This window comes from Mastomys coucha, unplaced genomic scaffold (assembly GCF_008632895.1).
Source record: "Mastomys coucha isolate ucsf_1 unplaced genomic scaffold, UCSF_Mcou_1 pScaffold12, whole genome shotgun sequence".
NCBI lineage: Eukaryota > Metazoa > Chordata > Mammalia > Rodentia > Muridae > Mastomys > Mastomys coucha.
The window spans coordinates 15,692,666-15,704,725 of NW_022196894.1; the positions used below are offsets into that span (position 1 = coordinate 15,692,666).

General features: G+C 44.9%; 1 protein-coding gene across 4 annotated transcripts in view; it reads left to right on the top strand.

Moving 5' to 3' along the window:
- The first annotated feature begins 67 nt into the window (after positions 1–67).
- LOC116085703 (protein HIRA) overlaps positions 68–12,060 on the top strand; it is a 96,732-nt gene continuing 84,739 nt past the window's right edge. The window contains exon 1 of one of the 4 annotated variants that reach the window (XM_031363390.1): positions 68–835. In XM_031363390.1, coding sequence (XP_031219250.1) covers positions 799–835 — 37 coding nt within the window. In that variant the 5' untranslated portion in view covers positions 68–798. Of the gene's footprint in view, positions 836–885; positions 1,506–9,062; positions 9,326–12,060 lie in introns of those variants that run through there. The other 3 variants (XM_031363392.1, XM_031363389.1, XM_031363391.1) reach the window with 3 other exon arrangements.

Genomic DNA, 12,060 nt, shown 5'->3' on the forward strand with positions numbered 1-12,060 from the left:
GCCCTTTTGCGGGCGTTCCGCCTCCTGTGGATGCTGCGGTACCTTCCTGCAGCTCTTGCCCAAGTGCCGGTGTTGCTGCTCTCTGCTCCGCCTGGCCTATATGTGTTTACATCTATGCAAACGCCCCGCTTCTTCTAATAAATGCGCCCGTCTGGCCCCCTGTCCTCCACCAGGCTAGCTCTTTTATGCATGCAATCGAGCCCAGGGCCGCTGTCGTCTGCCGCTAGATGCATGCTGGCGCCGGCCCGGCTGGCGCTCGCGAGATGCCCAATAGCGCGAAGTGATGGATGACGGAAGCTAGTTACTAAACTGGACTCGGAGCCGCGGAGGTAGAACTAGAGATCTGGACACCACCCTGGCTCTGCATCGCCGGGCGGGATCTCGAGGCTTTGCCTGCCTGCTCACACCGAGCCTCACCAGCGACCGCGTCCGTGCCAGCGGAGTATCCCCGCCCTCCACCCCTGTCTACCGAAGAACCGAGGCGGCCCCGTCCGCGTAGGGAGCGGTTTCCCGCCGGGGCGATTTGGCAGGTGCGCGCCGTGACTTCCGGCGTTGCCCCGGAGCCGCCGGAGGAGGAGCGGCGCAGGGGATGCGGCTGTGGCGGCGGCGGCGGCGGCCGAGCGCAGGAGGCGGCTGTGGCGGCGGCTGGGGGCGCGGGCCGACGATGGCGCGGCGGCGCTGAGGGCAAGGGTGGGCGGCGGCCGGAGGGCGGGCGGCGCGGGAGGAAGCGGCGGCGGCTCCATGGCCCAGGCGTGCTGAGGGACACGGCTCTGGCTTCAGCCCGGCAGCGGCCGAACAATGAAGCTCTTGAAGCCAACCTGGGTCAACCACAATGGTGAGTGCATGCAGGAGTCGTGGGCGGCCGAGCCTGCATCGGGGTGGGGTCTGGAATTGGCTTGCGGCGGTGCTCAAGTCTTGCCCGCCTTGTCCAGACGCCGGTGCCGGGTGTTGGAGCTGCAGAACGGGCAGGAACAGACTTTGTCCCCGGCTCTGGGACACCGGCGAGCCCGGGCACGTGCTTTGGGCTGGTTGCAGCGAAGTCCGCCTTCGCCTCTAGGCAATGGCGCTGTGTCCTGCGCCGCCCACCCTTAGTCTGGGATGCTTGGCTCCTGTGAGCCGGCTTGGGTACCGACCTGGTGCTGCCACCCGGCTTCACCATCCAGTATGTGCTCAGATGGTTGTGAGAATGAAACTGGGGCGACATCCCCCTTGTGGCCTTTCAGTGGCTCGGTGAAGATCTAGAATCTGCATGAGATACTTAACTGGCTATACTGCCCTTTCTGAGGCCTGGAGCTTGTGACAGTGCCCCCACTCGGGCTATTGCGATCCTAGAATGGGAAGGGCCCGGGCTCAGGTCCTATGGAGGACCACGAAAGAACTACGTTTAATGTAGGATCGGGGCTTCAGAATGACTAAGATCGGGGCCAGTGGTGCACATGAGACGAGCGACTTTGGATACGTGATAATGACTTCAAAAGGCAGATTCCTACACTCTGGTCGAGATGGTTGGTACAAAGCAGCCGGTGGCATCCAGTTTTGTCGAGAACTACTGCAGGAGTTGGTTTGCTCTGCAGAGCGAGCGCGGAAGAGCTAGAGCCTTTCCCCCCAGCTGTTAGTACTTGAGTCTCTGGAAGGACCCGAAGGACGCACTAGGAAGCGGCCACTCTCTGCTGAAAGGGGAAGGGTCTTTTCTCCTTTCTACTTTTGTATTGCATCTAGAGGGAGCTACAGTTTGTGTGTGTGCGCGCGCGCGCGTGTAAAACAAGGCGAATAGATGCATTTTTCTTTTTTAAAAAAATCCACGTGGCCTTTCCATTTTTAAAAAAGTTTGGTCCGGGTGCTTTTTATTCACAGTCAAACTTTTTTTTTCTTTTTTCTTTTCTTTTCTTTTTTTTTTTTTTTTTTTTTTTTTTTTTTTTTTTGCGGGGGTTGGGGTGGGTTCACAAGGAAGGTCGGTGGTGGACCATAGTCTGTATACGTGCTCTCTGCACTTCACAAGTTCAGCTAAGAACATAGATTTTAAGGTTTGGAGCCCAGAAAGTTAATTAGAAATCTAGGTGATGGGGAGAGGAAAGAGTATGATAAAAACAGTGTATAAACATTTTTTTAAATACAAAAATCTAATTGATGATTATTCATGATAAAAGATGTTGAGACTTAAGCAAACTCTTTCTTTCTTAAATCGAAAGGCACTCTCTTTCTCTCTGTATTGCTTTTATCTGGGAGATGGTGCTGTTTGTTACATGTCACTACTAAGCATACCTTTAAAGATGGTAGTGAGTAGTGGGGAGTTGCTAGACCCTGAATAGTAGTAGCTGGTAGAATCAAGTTTCCTTTGGATGAATAAATAGAAGCCTTACTGCACTGGAGGGGATTGTACTTCCTGGCTTTCTCACTCAGCAGTTGCATTTCCTGTCTCCTTGTGCAGCATGAACTCTGGGGTCTGAGAGTTCAGAGTGGGGAGGAAAAGAGAACTGTTCATTTACCTCAACCAAAAATATCTGGATGTTGCTGATTCCCATTGATAGTCCAGATCATCTTCTGCTGAAACATTCTGGTGTATGGTTATCAGCATGTTTTTAATCTTGACATTGTAATTTTTGCAATGAAATTTGCCTTGGATGTGGATTTAGACTGAATTCAAGATAACATCATTTCCTAGTTAAGGATTCTTGGGTCTTACTAATTTTAGGCCTTGGTAAAATCATGTGAGAAGACATATTTCTTCATCTTGTACTCAGTATAAAAGATTGTTTCTAAAGTATACAATGTAACAGTATCTATCACTTATATTGATGTTATATGCAGTACACATTGTTTTGAGATGTAATCTTGTTGACTATATTTTACTTATTTATTTTTTGAGACAAGATCTCACTGGCTAGCCCTGGTTGTCCTGGAACTCTCCCAGTAGACCATGCTGGTCTGGAACTCACAGAGATCCTCCTGCCTCTGTCTTTCAGTTGTAGAGATTAAAGGCGTGCACCATCATTTACCTGGCCATACACATTTACTTTAATCATGGCCAAAATAAGTTTCACTGCTGAGTAAGGTTATGTACTGGGTGCTCCTTGTGGTGGCACACACCTATAGTTATAGTACTTGGGGAGGCTGAGGCAGAAAGATTGAGTTAAAAAGGGCTTATCTCCTAGTGTAGATGTGTCTCTGCAAAGAATGTTAATAACAGGGATGGTGTTCTTGGACAGTCAGGATCAAAAGGCCTAAGCCTTCAGGAGACATATTGAGTGCTGCGGAAGCTGAGGAAGGAGAGGAGGAGAATGTGGATGGGGGATGGATGGAATCATGAACACCTTGTGAGGGACTTGAACTTTCTCTTTTTGGGTTTGGGGAGGGGTGCATTGAAGTTTCTGAGGGGTTTGGACACCTAGAATGTGTTTTAGGAAGTCCTTGGACTTAGAAAATGGTCTCCAGATCTTGGTAAGATGTGCTAAGACAGGGAGGAAAGGTCAGGGGTGGCAGAGATGAGAAAGAGGAGGAAGCACTGTAGATAAAGGAAGAACTAGAGGGACTTGGCCATTACATGCATGAAATGAAGATTTATGTCATTTTTTGAGTTTATTAAGTATGCTGGAGAAAGAATATAGATGAGAGATGGGCAGCGGTGTTTGTGTGTGTGTGTAGTGTATGTGCACATGTATGTCACACATCTGGAGGCTAGGAGAAGATTGCAAGTGCTCTGCTTTATCGTCACACTGTTCTGTACATCCCTGAGACAGATCCACTCTGGCAATCAGCAAGTGATTCCCTTCTTGCCCGTCTCACCCAAACTGGACTTAGAGGTGGAGGAGTGGACATTGTTGGGTTTTTATATGGGTTCTGGGGATTAGTAGGTTCTCATGCCTGTGTTGCATGCTCTCTTTACTCACTGAGTTATCTCCTGAGCCCCTTGTGGAATTCTCTCAGACATTTACATATTTGTCTGTTTGCTTATTATTTCTATGTTTGTGCCTGTGTTCATGTATGCCAGAGATGAATGTCAGGTTTCTTCTGTTGCCCTCTCCTTTTTTGAGACAGTGTTTCTTACTGAACCTGGAATTCATCCTTTGGGTTTAGACAGACTGGCCAGTGATCCCTCAAGACTCTCCTGTCTTTTGCATCCCAAGTGCTGCAATTACTGGTGAGGTGTGACACCTGGCTTTTTATGTAGGTGCCAGAGACAATTCAGGTCTGTTTACCAACTAAAGCCCCCCTACCCCCATTTATTTTAATCAATCAGCTGTACATGATGGTCCATGACTGTAAACCCATAACCCAAGAGGCAGAAGGACTGCAGTGAGTTTGAGGCCAGCCTGGGCTATAGATTGAAATCCTTTCTCATATATATCTTATGTGTGTGCGTATACACACAGACACACAGACACACACAGATTATTTTTTTCATTTTAGAATTTTAATCTAGTAAGTGGTTGGACGTATACTTTCAGCTTATAAGGAAATTTATGTTATATAGCTGGGCAGTCCCTGTCTCTGACCAGTGAAGCCAAGTGGAGGGCCTGGTGTTACTGTCCCAATCTTGGGTCTTGTGGGTATCCATAGAAGGAATACGAGCTCTCTGTGTGACCAAGATTTGTTTACCCAGATATTGCTGGTGTAACCTAATTACTTTAGTATTTGTTTATAGACTAATAGAGGCCTAGCAAATGACACAAATCTGGACTAAGCCTTGGCGTCTAAAAATTGAGGCAAACACATTTTATGTTTTTGGCAAGGTCAGCAACAGCACCCAGAGGACTGGGTTAGGCTGTTAAATAATGAGAAAAGGTGCTGTTGATCCTGTGGGTTGCCTGCTCTTTTTGCTAGCAGAATTTCAGGTTTCTTTGGTTTTCTGTCCACCTCTTTATGTAGGCAATCTCTTGGTAGGGGCATGTATGCTGCTGTTCCTAACCTGGTCTACATGTGAGGGCCAATGAGTTTTTAAATTACTGCCAATGTAATACTACCTTTACCTAGTAAGATACTTGCTGGGGGCTTCTGGGACCAGTTTCTTCTGCAAGACTAAACTGGATCTGAATGTGGCAGCCAGTTTGTAATCAAAGGACAGGCTCACACTGAGGATGACAAGAGAGGAAGATGGAAGGTTTTCAGCTCTTTACATTGCTAAATTACATTAATATACCCAGAAGAAGACCTATTTCAGGATTTGTCCTGTGAGCTAGTGAACCACTCTTAAGATTCTATATAACTTGCCTCAGGAGAGAACATCTGTAGCAGCACAATTTGCTGATGGAAACTGAGGCTGAGTTTGCAGCCCTCTCCAAGATGTTACCAGCTATGAAGGAAATTAGGTGGTAATCGTACCTAGACCAGCTTGGGGTTTTTCTAACTTGACAAAAAGTGGTTTCAGAGTTGCCTCTGACTACCTCTGTCTTCCTGAAGAACTTGAGAACCATTCTCTTTTTCAGAAGGACCGCTTTCAAAAACTGCTTGACACTTGGTACAACAAGTATTATTATGCTTTGAGATTGGTACCTTGGAACTTCTGACCTAGTAGATTTTATTTGAGTTGCTTGGAGAAACTACTGGTATTTGACTTTTGAGAATTCTCTGGTCATGGGGGAATCAAAGTCTTGTTCTCTGGGAGGAACAGGAAAGAGGGACCTGCACTCCTTTGAGTCTTGAGTCTTCCCTGTTAGCCTGATTGGACCATCTAGATTATATGCCTTCTACTGCACTGGTTACTGTTGCCTACTGGCTTGTATGTATGAGAATAGATACTTTAGTAAAGTAAAATTGGAATCCCATTAGAGCCTGCCTACAGAAAAGTAGCTCCTAAAGACAGAGGCTTTGTCTTGGCTAGTGCCTTATCCCCAAAGAGAGAATGGTGCCCGGAACATACTAACCACTGTGTGCTTCCTCAGTACACACTACCCCTGTGTGTACTGAGGAAGAGATAAAGGGTACCTGGTGGATGGGTAACCACTACCCTTGACTTGCTTCTTGTTTGTCCTGTGTCTTCTTACAGATCCGGTTTTTGAGTGGAATCTGCTGGTGACTCCAGTGATAAACATTTTGGCTTAGGGGTGTGTATGTGTGTTGGGGGGCCAAGAAAACAAGGGCTTACAGGCACAGGGATAACTTTTTTTTTTTTTTTTGAGATGGGGTTTCTCTGTAAAGCCTTGTCCATCCTGGAACTCTGTAGACCAGGCTGGCCTCAAACTCAGAAATTCACCTGCCTCTGCCTTCCAAGTGCTTCAATTAAAGGTGTGTGCCACCACTGCCCAGCTCTTTTTTTTTTTTTTTAAATGTATATGAGTACACTGTAGCTGCACAGATGGTTGTGAGCCGTCATGTGGTTGTTGGGAATTGAATTTTAGGACCTCTGCTCGCTCCAGCTGGCCCCACTCACGCTGGTTAACCCAGCTTGCTTAGGCCCAAAGATTTATTTATTATTATAAGTACACTGTTGCTGTCTTCAGACACCAGAAGAGAGTGTCAGATCTCATTATGGGTGGTTGTGAGCCACCATGTGGTTGCTGGGATTTGAACTCAGGACCTTCGGAAGAGCAGTCAGTGCTCTTAACCACTGAGCCAGCCCCTGGTAACTCTTAAGAGACAGTTTTCTCCTGCCACCTTGTGGGAACCAAGAATCAAATTCAGGCCTGTGGGAAGTGTAATATAGCCATGAACCATCTTACCACCCCTATTAGGATTGAAAATTTCTCCTTTTCCTCTTCCTCCTCTTCTTCTTCCTCTTCTCCTCCTCCTCCTCTTTCCTGTCTTCTTCTTCCCTCCCTCCCTTCCTTCCTTTTCTTTCTCCCTCCCTCTCCCCTCTTTGTTTGTTTCTTTTTGGTTTTTCAAGACAGAGTTTCTCTGTGTAGTCCTGGTTGTCCTGGAACTTACTCTGTAGACCAGGCTGGCCTCAAACTCAGATCTGCCTGCCTTTGCCTCCTGAGTGCTGGGATCAAAGGTGTGTGCCATTATACTTGGCAACTTTTCCACTTTTGAACACTTTATACCCCAAATTCTTTTTATGTGATTTTGGCTATATAAGTATATAATATTTACTGACAATAATAAATTTTAATTTCATACAATCTTACGATAAATAATTTTGCCATTTATTGAGATGGTCATGTTTATTTTTACATGAAGAATTGAATTAGCTGAATAGTTGATGTTGTGTAAAGAATCTTAGACTTTTTATTTTTTATTTTTTGGTTTTTCGAGGCAGGATTTCTCTGTGTAGTCCTGGCTGTCCTGGAACTCACTCTGGAGACCAGGCTGGCCTCAAACTCAGAAATCCGCCTGTCTCTGCCTCCCAAGTGCTGGGATTAAAGGCGTGTGCCACCACTGCCTGGCCGAATCTTAGACTTTTTAGAGTTGATGTTTTGATTTTATAATTGCCAAAGCTGAAAACTACTTTCTATAAATGCATAGTGCAAAATACATAATACAGAAGTATGTTTAAGGACATTTCAGGAATTGTTGGAAATACTATATTAATGCCAAGCCAAAACTGCTTGAACTGTTTCATGTGAAACTGAAATTAAAAGCTCAAATAACTTAAAAAAAAAAAAAAAGAAGCTCAAATAACAACTTTAACGTCAAGCATTCTAATACAGCACAGTCCAAACCAGTGTGCTTCTATAAGCTGGAAACTGTCTGGACAGTAAAAGCCCTGTGGGTCATAACTGAGTAACCTTGATTGTGAGCTGAGATGTTTCAAGCAGTGCTACTTTGCACTATTGCATGTGCAGTGTGCATGTTGTGTGTTTAGAACTTAGACTGCAGTGAAGGTGTACTGTGCAACACAGGCAGGAACTGTCAGAAACACGCAGAACCACTACAGAGTTGATTTTGAGTCATTGTGTCATCAGAAACTCTTTATTGTTGCTGATCTTTTTGTGGTTTTCACACATGGGATTGTGACCCACAGTTTAAGAACCTTGAAGCTGGGTCATGTCCTTGTAGTTTTCTTTTTTTTCTTGTATATATTTATTTTTTAAATGTTTTTCTTTTTTCTTACTGGATATTTTATTTACATTTCAAATGTTTTCCCCTTTCCAGGTCTCCCCTTTGGAAACTCCCTGTCCTATCCTCTATGCCTCTATGAGGGTGCTCTCCCACCCACCCATCCACTTCTGTCTTCCGCCCCGGCACCCCCCTACACTGAGGCATCAAACACCCTTAGGCCCAAGGGCCTCTTGTAGTTTCCTATTTTTAAGAAGGGAAATAGAATAAATAGAACAGATAGGAAGCAACTGACAAACACCCCTTCCCCAACAAAAAGAAACTAATAAGCCAGACTAAGCTTATAGGAAGGTTGCCCTGGAAAACGGCATGCAGTGAGGGGTAGACAAAAGGGGCAGCAAGTCTCCTTGGAGGACCACGGGTAGATCTTTGTTGGAGCAGACTTCAGGGCTATCGCACTTTCCAAAGACCATCCTGTAGAGAGTATAATAAATCTACCCATCTGAAAAATATCAAGGGCTAGCTGTGTGCTAGAGTCTGAGCAAAAAGCTAGAAACAGTATGACATTAAACAGCTCCCTAGACTGAAGCCATCCACCTGGAGAGCTGGGGGTGGGGATCTTGTTCACAGGAAAGAGCTGGTGTAGGGGGAAAGCTTCCAGAGTGATTGCTTAGCAAGTGACAACAGGAGAAGGATGGAAAGCCACCAGTATGTGCCTGCCAAGTTTGATGGTAGCAAGTATGTTGTGGCAAGTGCAACAGCATTACAGGTAAGGCCAAAGAGCAAAGAAACATCCTGAGCAAGAGCCATCAACACAGAACAGGTCAGTGTGGAGAAGAACTGACAGAGACTAAGCAATACTACTAGGGAGAGATAGGAGAATCTCAGTTATTTTCTTTAGGCTGATTGGGTTTTTATTTGTTTTGAGAAAAGGTCTTGATCTTATACCAAGGCTGGTCTTGAACTTTGTAAATTCAAGAGATCCTCCTGTCTCCCATGTTTCTGGGAGGAAAATGTGTGTGTGTGTGTGTGTGTGTGTTACTGTAACCACCTAGAGTAGGACAGTTGTAAGTAAAACATGCTTTCGGAAGCCTGAGCATATATTTTGCTGTAAGAGTTGTCTGCTTGAGAGTTTTGTACACAGGAGGATTACTTGGGGGTACTCTTTGGGAGTAGCTCAGTATGAATTTGAGAAGTAGTACAGACAGATGATGAACTAGAATGGAGGTGGAGCAAGAGCCACAGATGGCCTTGTGAGGAGGAAATAGCTATACCACAACAGGAGGAAGTGGGAGCTGGGAGACTCTCATGAAGCTGTTATGGTGATCCAGGCAAGAGATGATTATATCTGATTGAGGTGGTAATGACACTGATAAATTACAGATGGTTTCATGTGAGTATGTATGGAGCTGAATGGTTCTAAATCAGACTGAGGGGTTAAGGCCTTTGTATTCCCATGCATTGGATTATCTAGGATGGAATTATAGATGCCTGTGAGCCACCATGTGGGTGCTGGGACTAAACCCAGTTCTCTGGAAGAGCAGCCAGTGCTCTTAACTGCTGAGCCATTGCTCTGGCCTTCCCTTTTGTTTGTATTTTGAGACAGAGTCTTGCTTTATAACTCAGGCTGGCTTTTTCCTCAAGACTCAGTTTTCAGCTTATTTTAATAGGTTTTTAGAAGTAGAATTGCTGAATCATAATATTTTATTTCTTTTTTTTTTAATTTTTTTTTTTTTTTTGTTTTTTTTTTCCGAGACAGGGTTTCTCTGAGTAGCCCTGGCTGTCCTGGAACTCACTCTGTAGACCAGGCTGGCCTCGAACTCAGAAATCCACCTGCCTCTGCCTCCCAAGTGCTGGGATTAAAGGCGTGTGCCATCACCACCCAGCTTATTATTTAATTTTTAAAAAGTTTGTTTTTAAATTATGTTTAGGCATGTGTCTGCATGAAGGGAGGTGTGTGGATAATGACCTCCTGGGGTGCATTTATAGGTGGTTATGAGTTGCCTGACAGGTGTGGTGAGAATTGAATTCAAGTTCTCTCAAAGAATAGCAAGTGCTCTTAACCACTGAACCATCTCTTCAGGTGTCTGTCCATTTTATTATTGTTGTTGTTTTGTTTTGTCCTAAATGTTTTAATTCTTATTTTTATGTGTATGGCTGTTTGCCTACATGTGTGCTTGTGTACCACATGTATGCCTGCTGCCCACAGAAACCAGAAAGTGTCAGATCCCTGCAACTAGAATTACACACAGTTGGGAGCTGCCATGTGGGTGTTGAGAATTGAACTTGGGTCCCCCAGAAGAGCAGCCAGTGCTCTTAAAAGACTGAGCTACTTTTCCAGCCTTCCTGTGTCCACTTTTTTTTTTTTTGAGTTTTTTGTTTGTTTGTTTATTTTTTAGGATTTCTCTATACATTTTGGATATCAGTCTCTTATAAGATATCACTTTCAAATGCTTCTCTCATGTCTTTTCTTTCATCCCTTGATGCACATGCACACATTTTTAATGAGGCCCAATTTGTTGTTTTTGTATATATATTAGTTTTATTTTTATTACACTTTTGTCTGTAGGGGTGTGTATATATGTTTATCCTGGGGTGTGTTGGCGGTCAGAGGACAACTTGTTGGATTCAGTTCTCTTCTGTCATGTGGCTGTTTGGCACTATTCCCTGGAGAAGTGAATAAATGTCTACTTACCCCAGCTAAGGAGTCAACAACAGATCATAGTGGATGTTCCACCAAAGTCCACCTTGGTAAATCAGTGAGTTTATTGGTGCTACTTAAAGGGGTATAGATGAAGAGTTACATATTTGGAGCAGGAATGACTGAAAACCTCTGAGTTTTCAGAAACCTGTGCTAGTTGAGTGCCTGCTCTCAAAAACTGGAACCCAGGAGCTAACTTACTGTAGGACTTGTGGGTAGCTCAGTGGTCCCAGAGTATCTGTGTAATCAGCAGTTATTTTATTTTTTAATTTTTAAATTTTTAAAATTTTATTAGATATGTTCTTTATTTACTTTTCAAATGTTATCCCCTTTCCTGGTTTCCCCTCTGAAAACCCGCATCCCATGCCCCCTCCCCCTGCCTACCAACCCACCAACTCCTGCTTCCCAGCCCTGGCATTCCCCTACACTGGGGGCATTGAGCCTTCACAGGACCAAAGGCCTCTCCTCCCATTGATGACCGACAAGGTCATCCTCTGCTACATATGCAGCTGGAGCCATGGGTCCCTCCACATGTACTCTTTGTTTGGTGGTTTAGTCCCTGGGAGCTTTGAGGGTACTGGTTGGTTCATATTGTTGTTCCTCCTATGGGGCTGCAAACCCCTTCAGCTCCTTCAGCCCTTTCTCTAGCTCCTCCATTGGGACCCTATGCTTAGTCCAATGGTTGGCTGAGAGCATTCACCTCTGTATTTGTCAGGCACTGTCAGAGCCTCTCAGGAGACAGCTATATCAGGCTCCTGTCAGCAAGCACTTGTTGGCATCCACAATAGCGCCTGGGTTGGGTAACTGTATATGGGGTGGATCCCCAGGTGGGGCAGTCTCTGCATTGTCCTTCCTTCAGTCTCTACTCCACATTTTGTCTCTGTATCTCCTCCCATGGGTATTTTGTTCCCCTTTCTAAGAAGGACTGAAGTATCCACATTTTGGTCTTCCTTCTTGAGCTTCATGTGATCTGTGAATTGTATCTTGCGTGTTCTGAGCTTCTGGGCTAATATCTACTTATCAGTGAGTGCATACCGTGTGTGTTCTTTTGTGATTGGGTTACCTTACTCAGGATGATATTTTCTAGTTCTATCCATTTGCCTAAGAATTTCCTGAATTCATTGTTTTTAATAGCTGAGTAGTACTCCATTGTGTAAATGTATCACATTTTCTGTATCCATTCCTCTATTGAGGGACATCTGGGTTCTTTCTAGCATCTGACTATTATAAATAAGGCTGCTATGAACATAGTGGAGCATGTGTCCTTATTACATTTGGAGCATCTTCTGGGTATATGCCCAGGTCAGGTAGTACTATGTCCAGTTTTCTGAGGAACCGCCAAACTGATTTCCAGAGTGGTTGAATTCCTGATCTTTCCAAGACTTTTATCATGAAGGGATGTTGGATTTTGTCAAATGCTTTCTTAG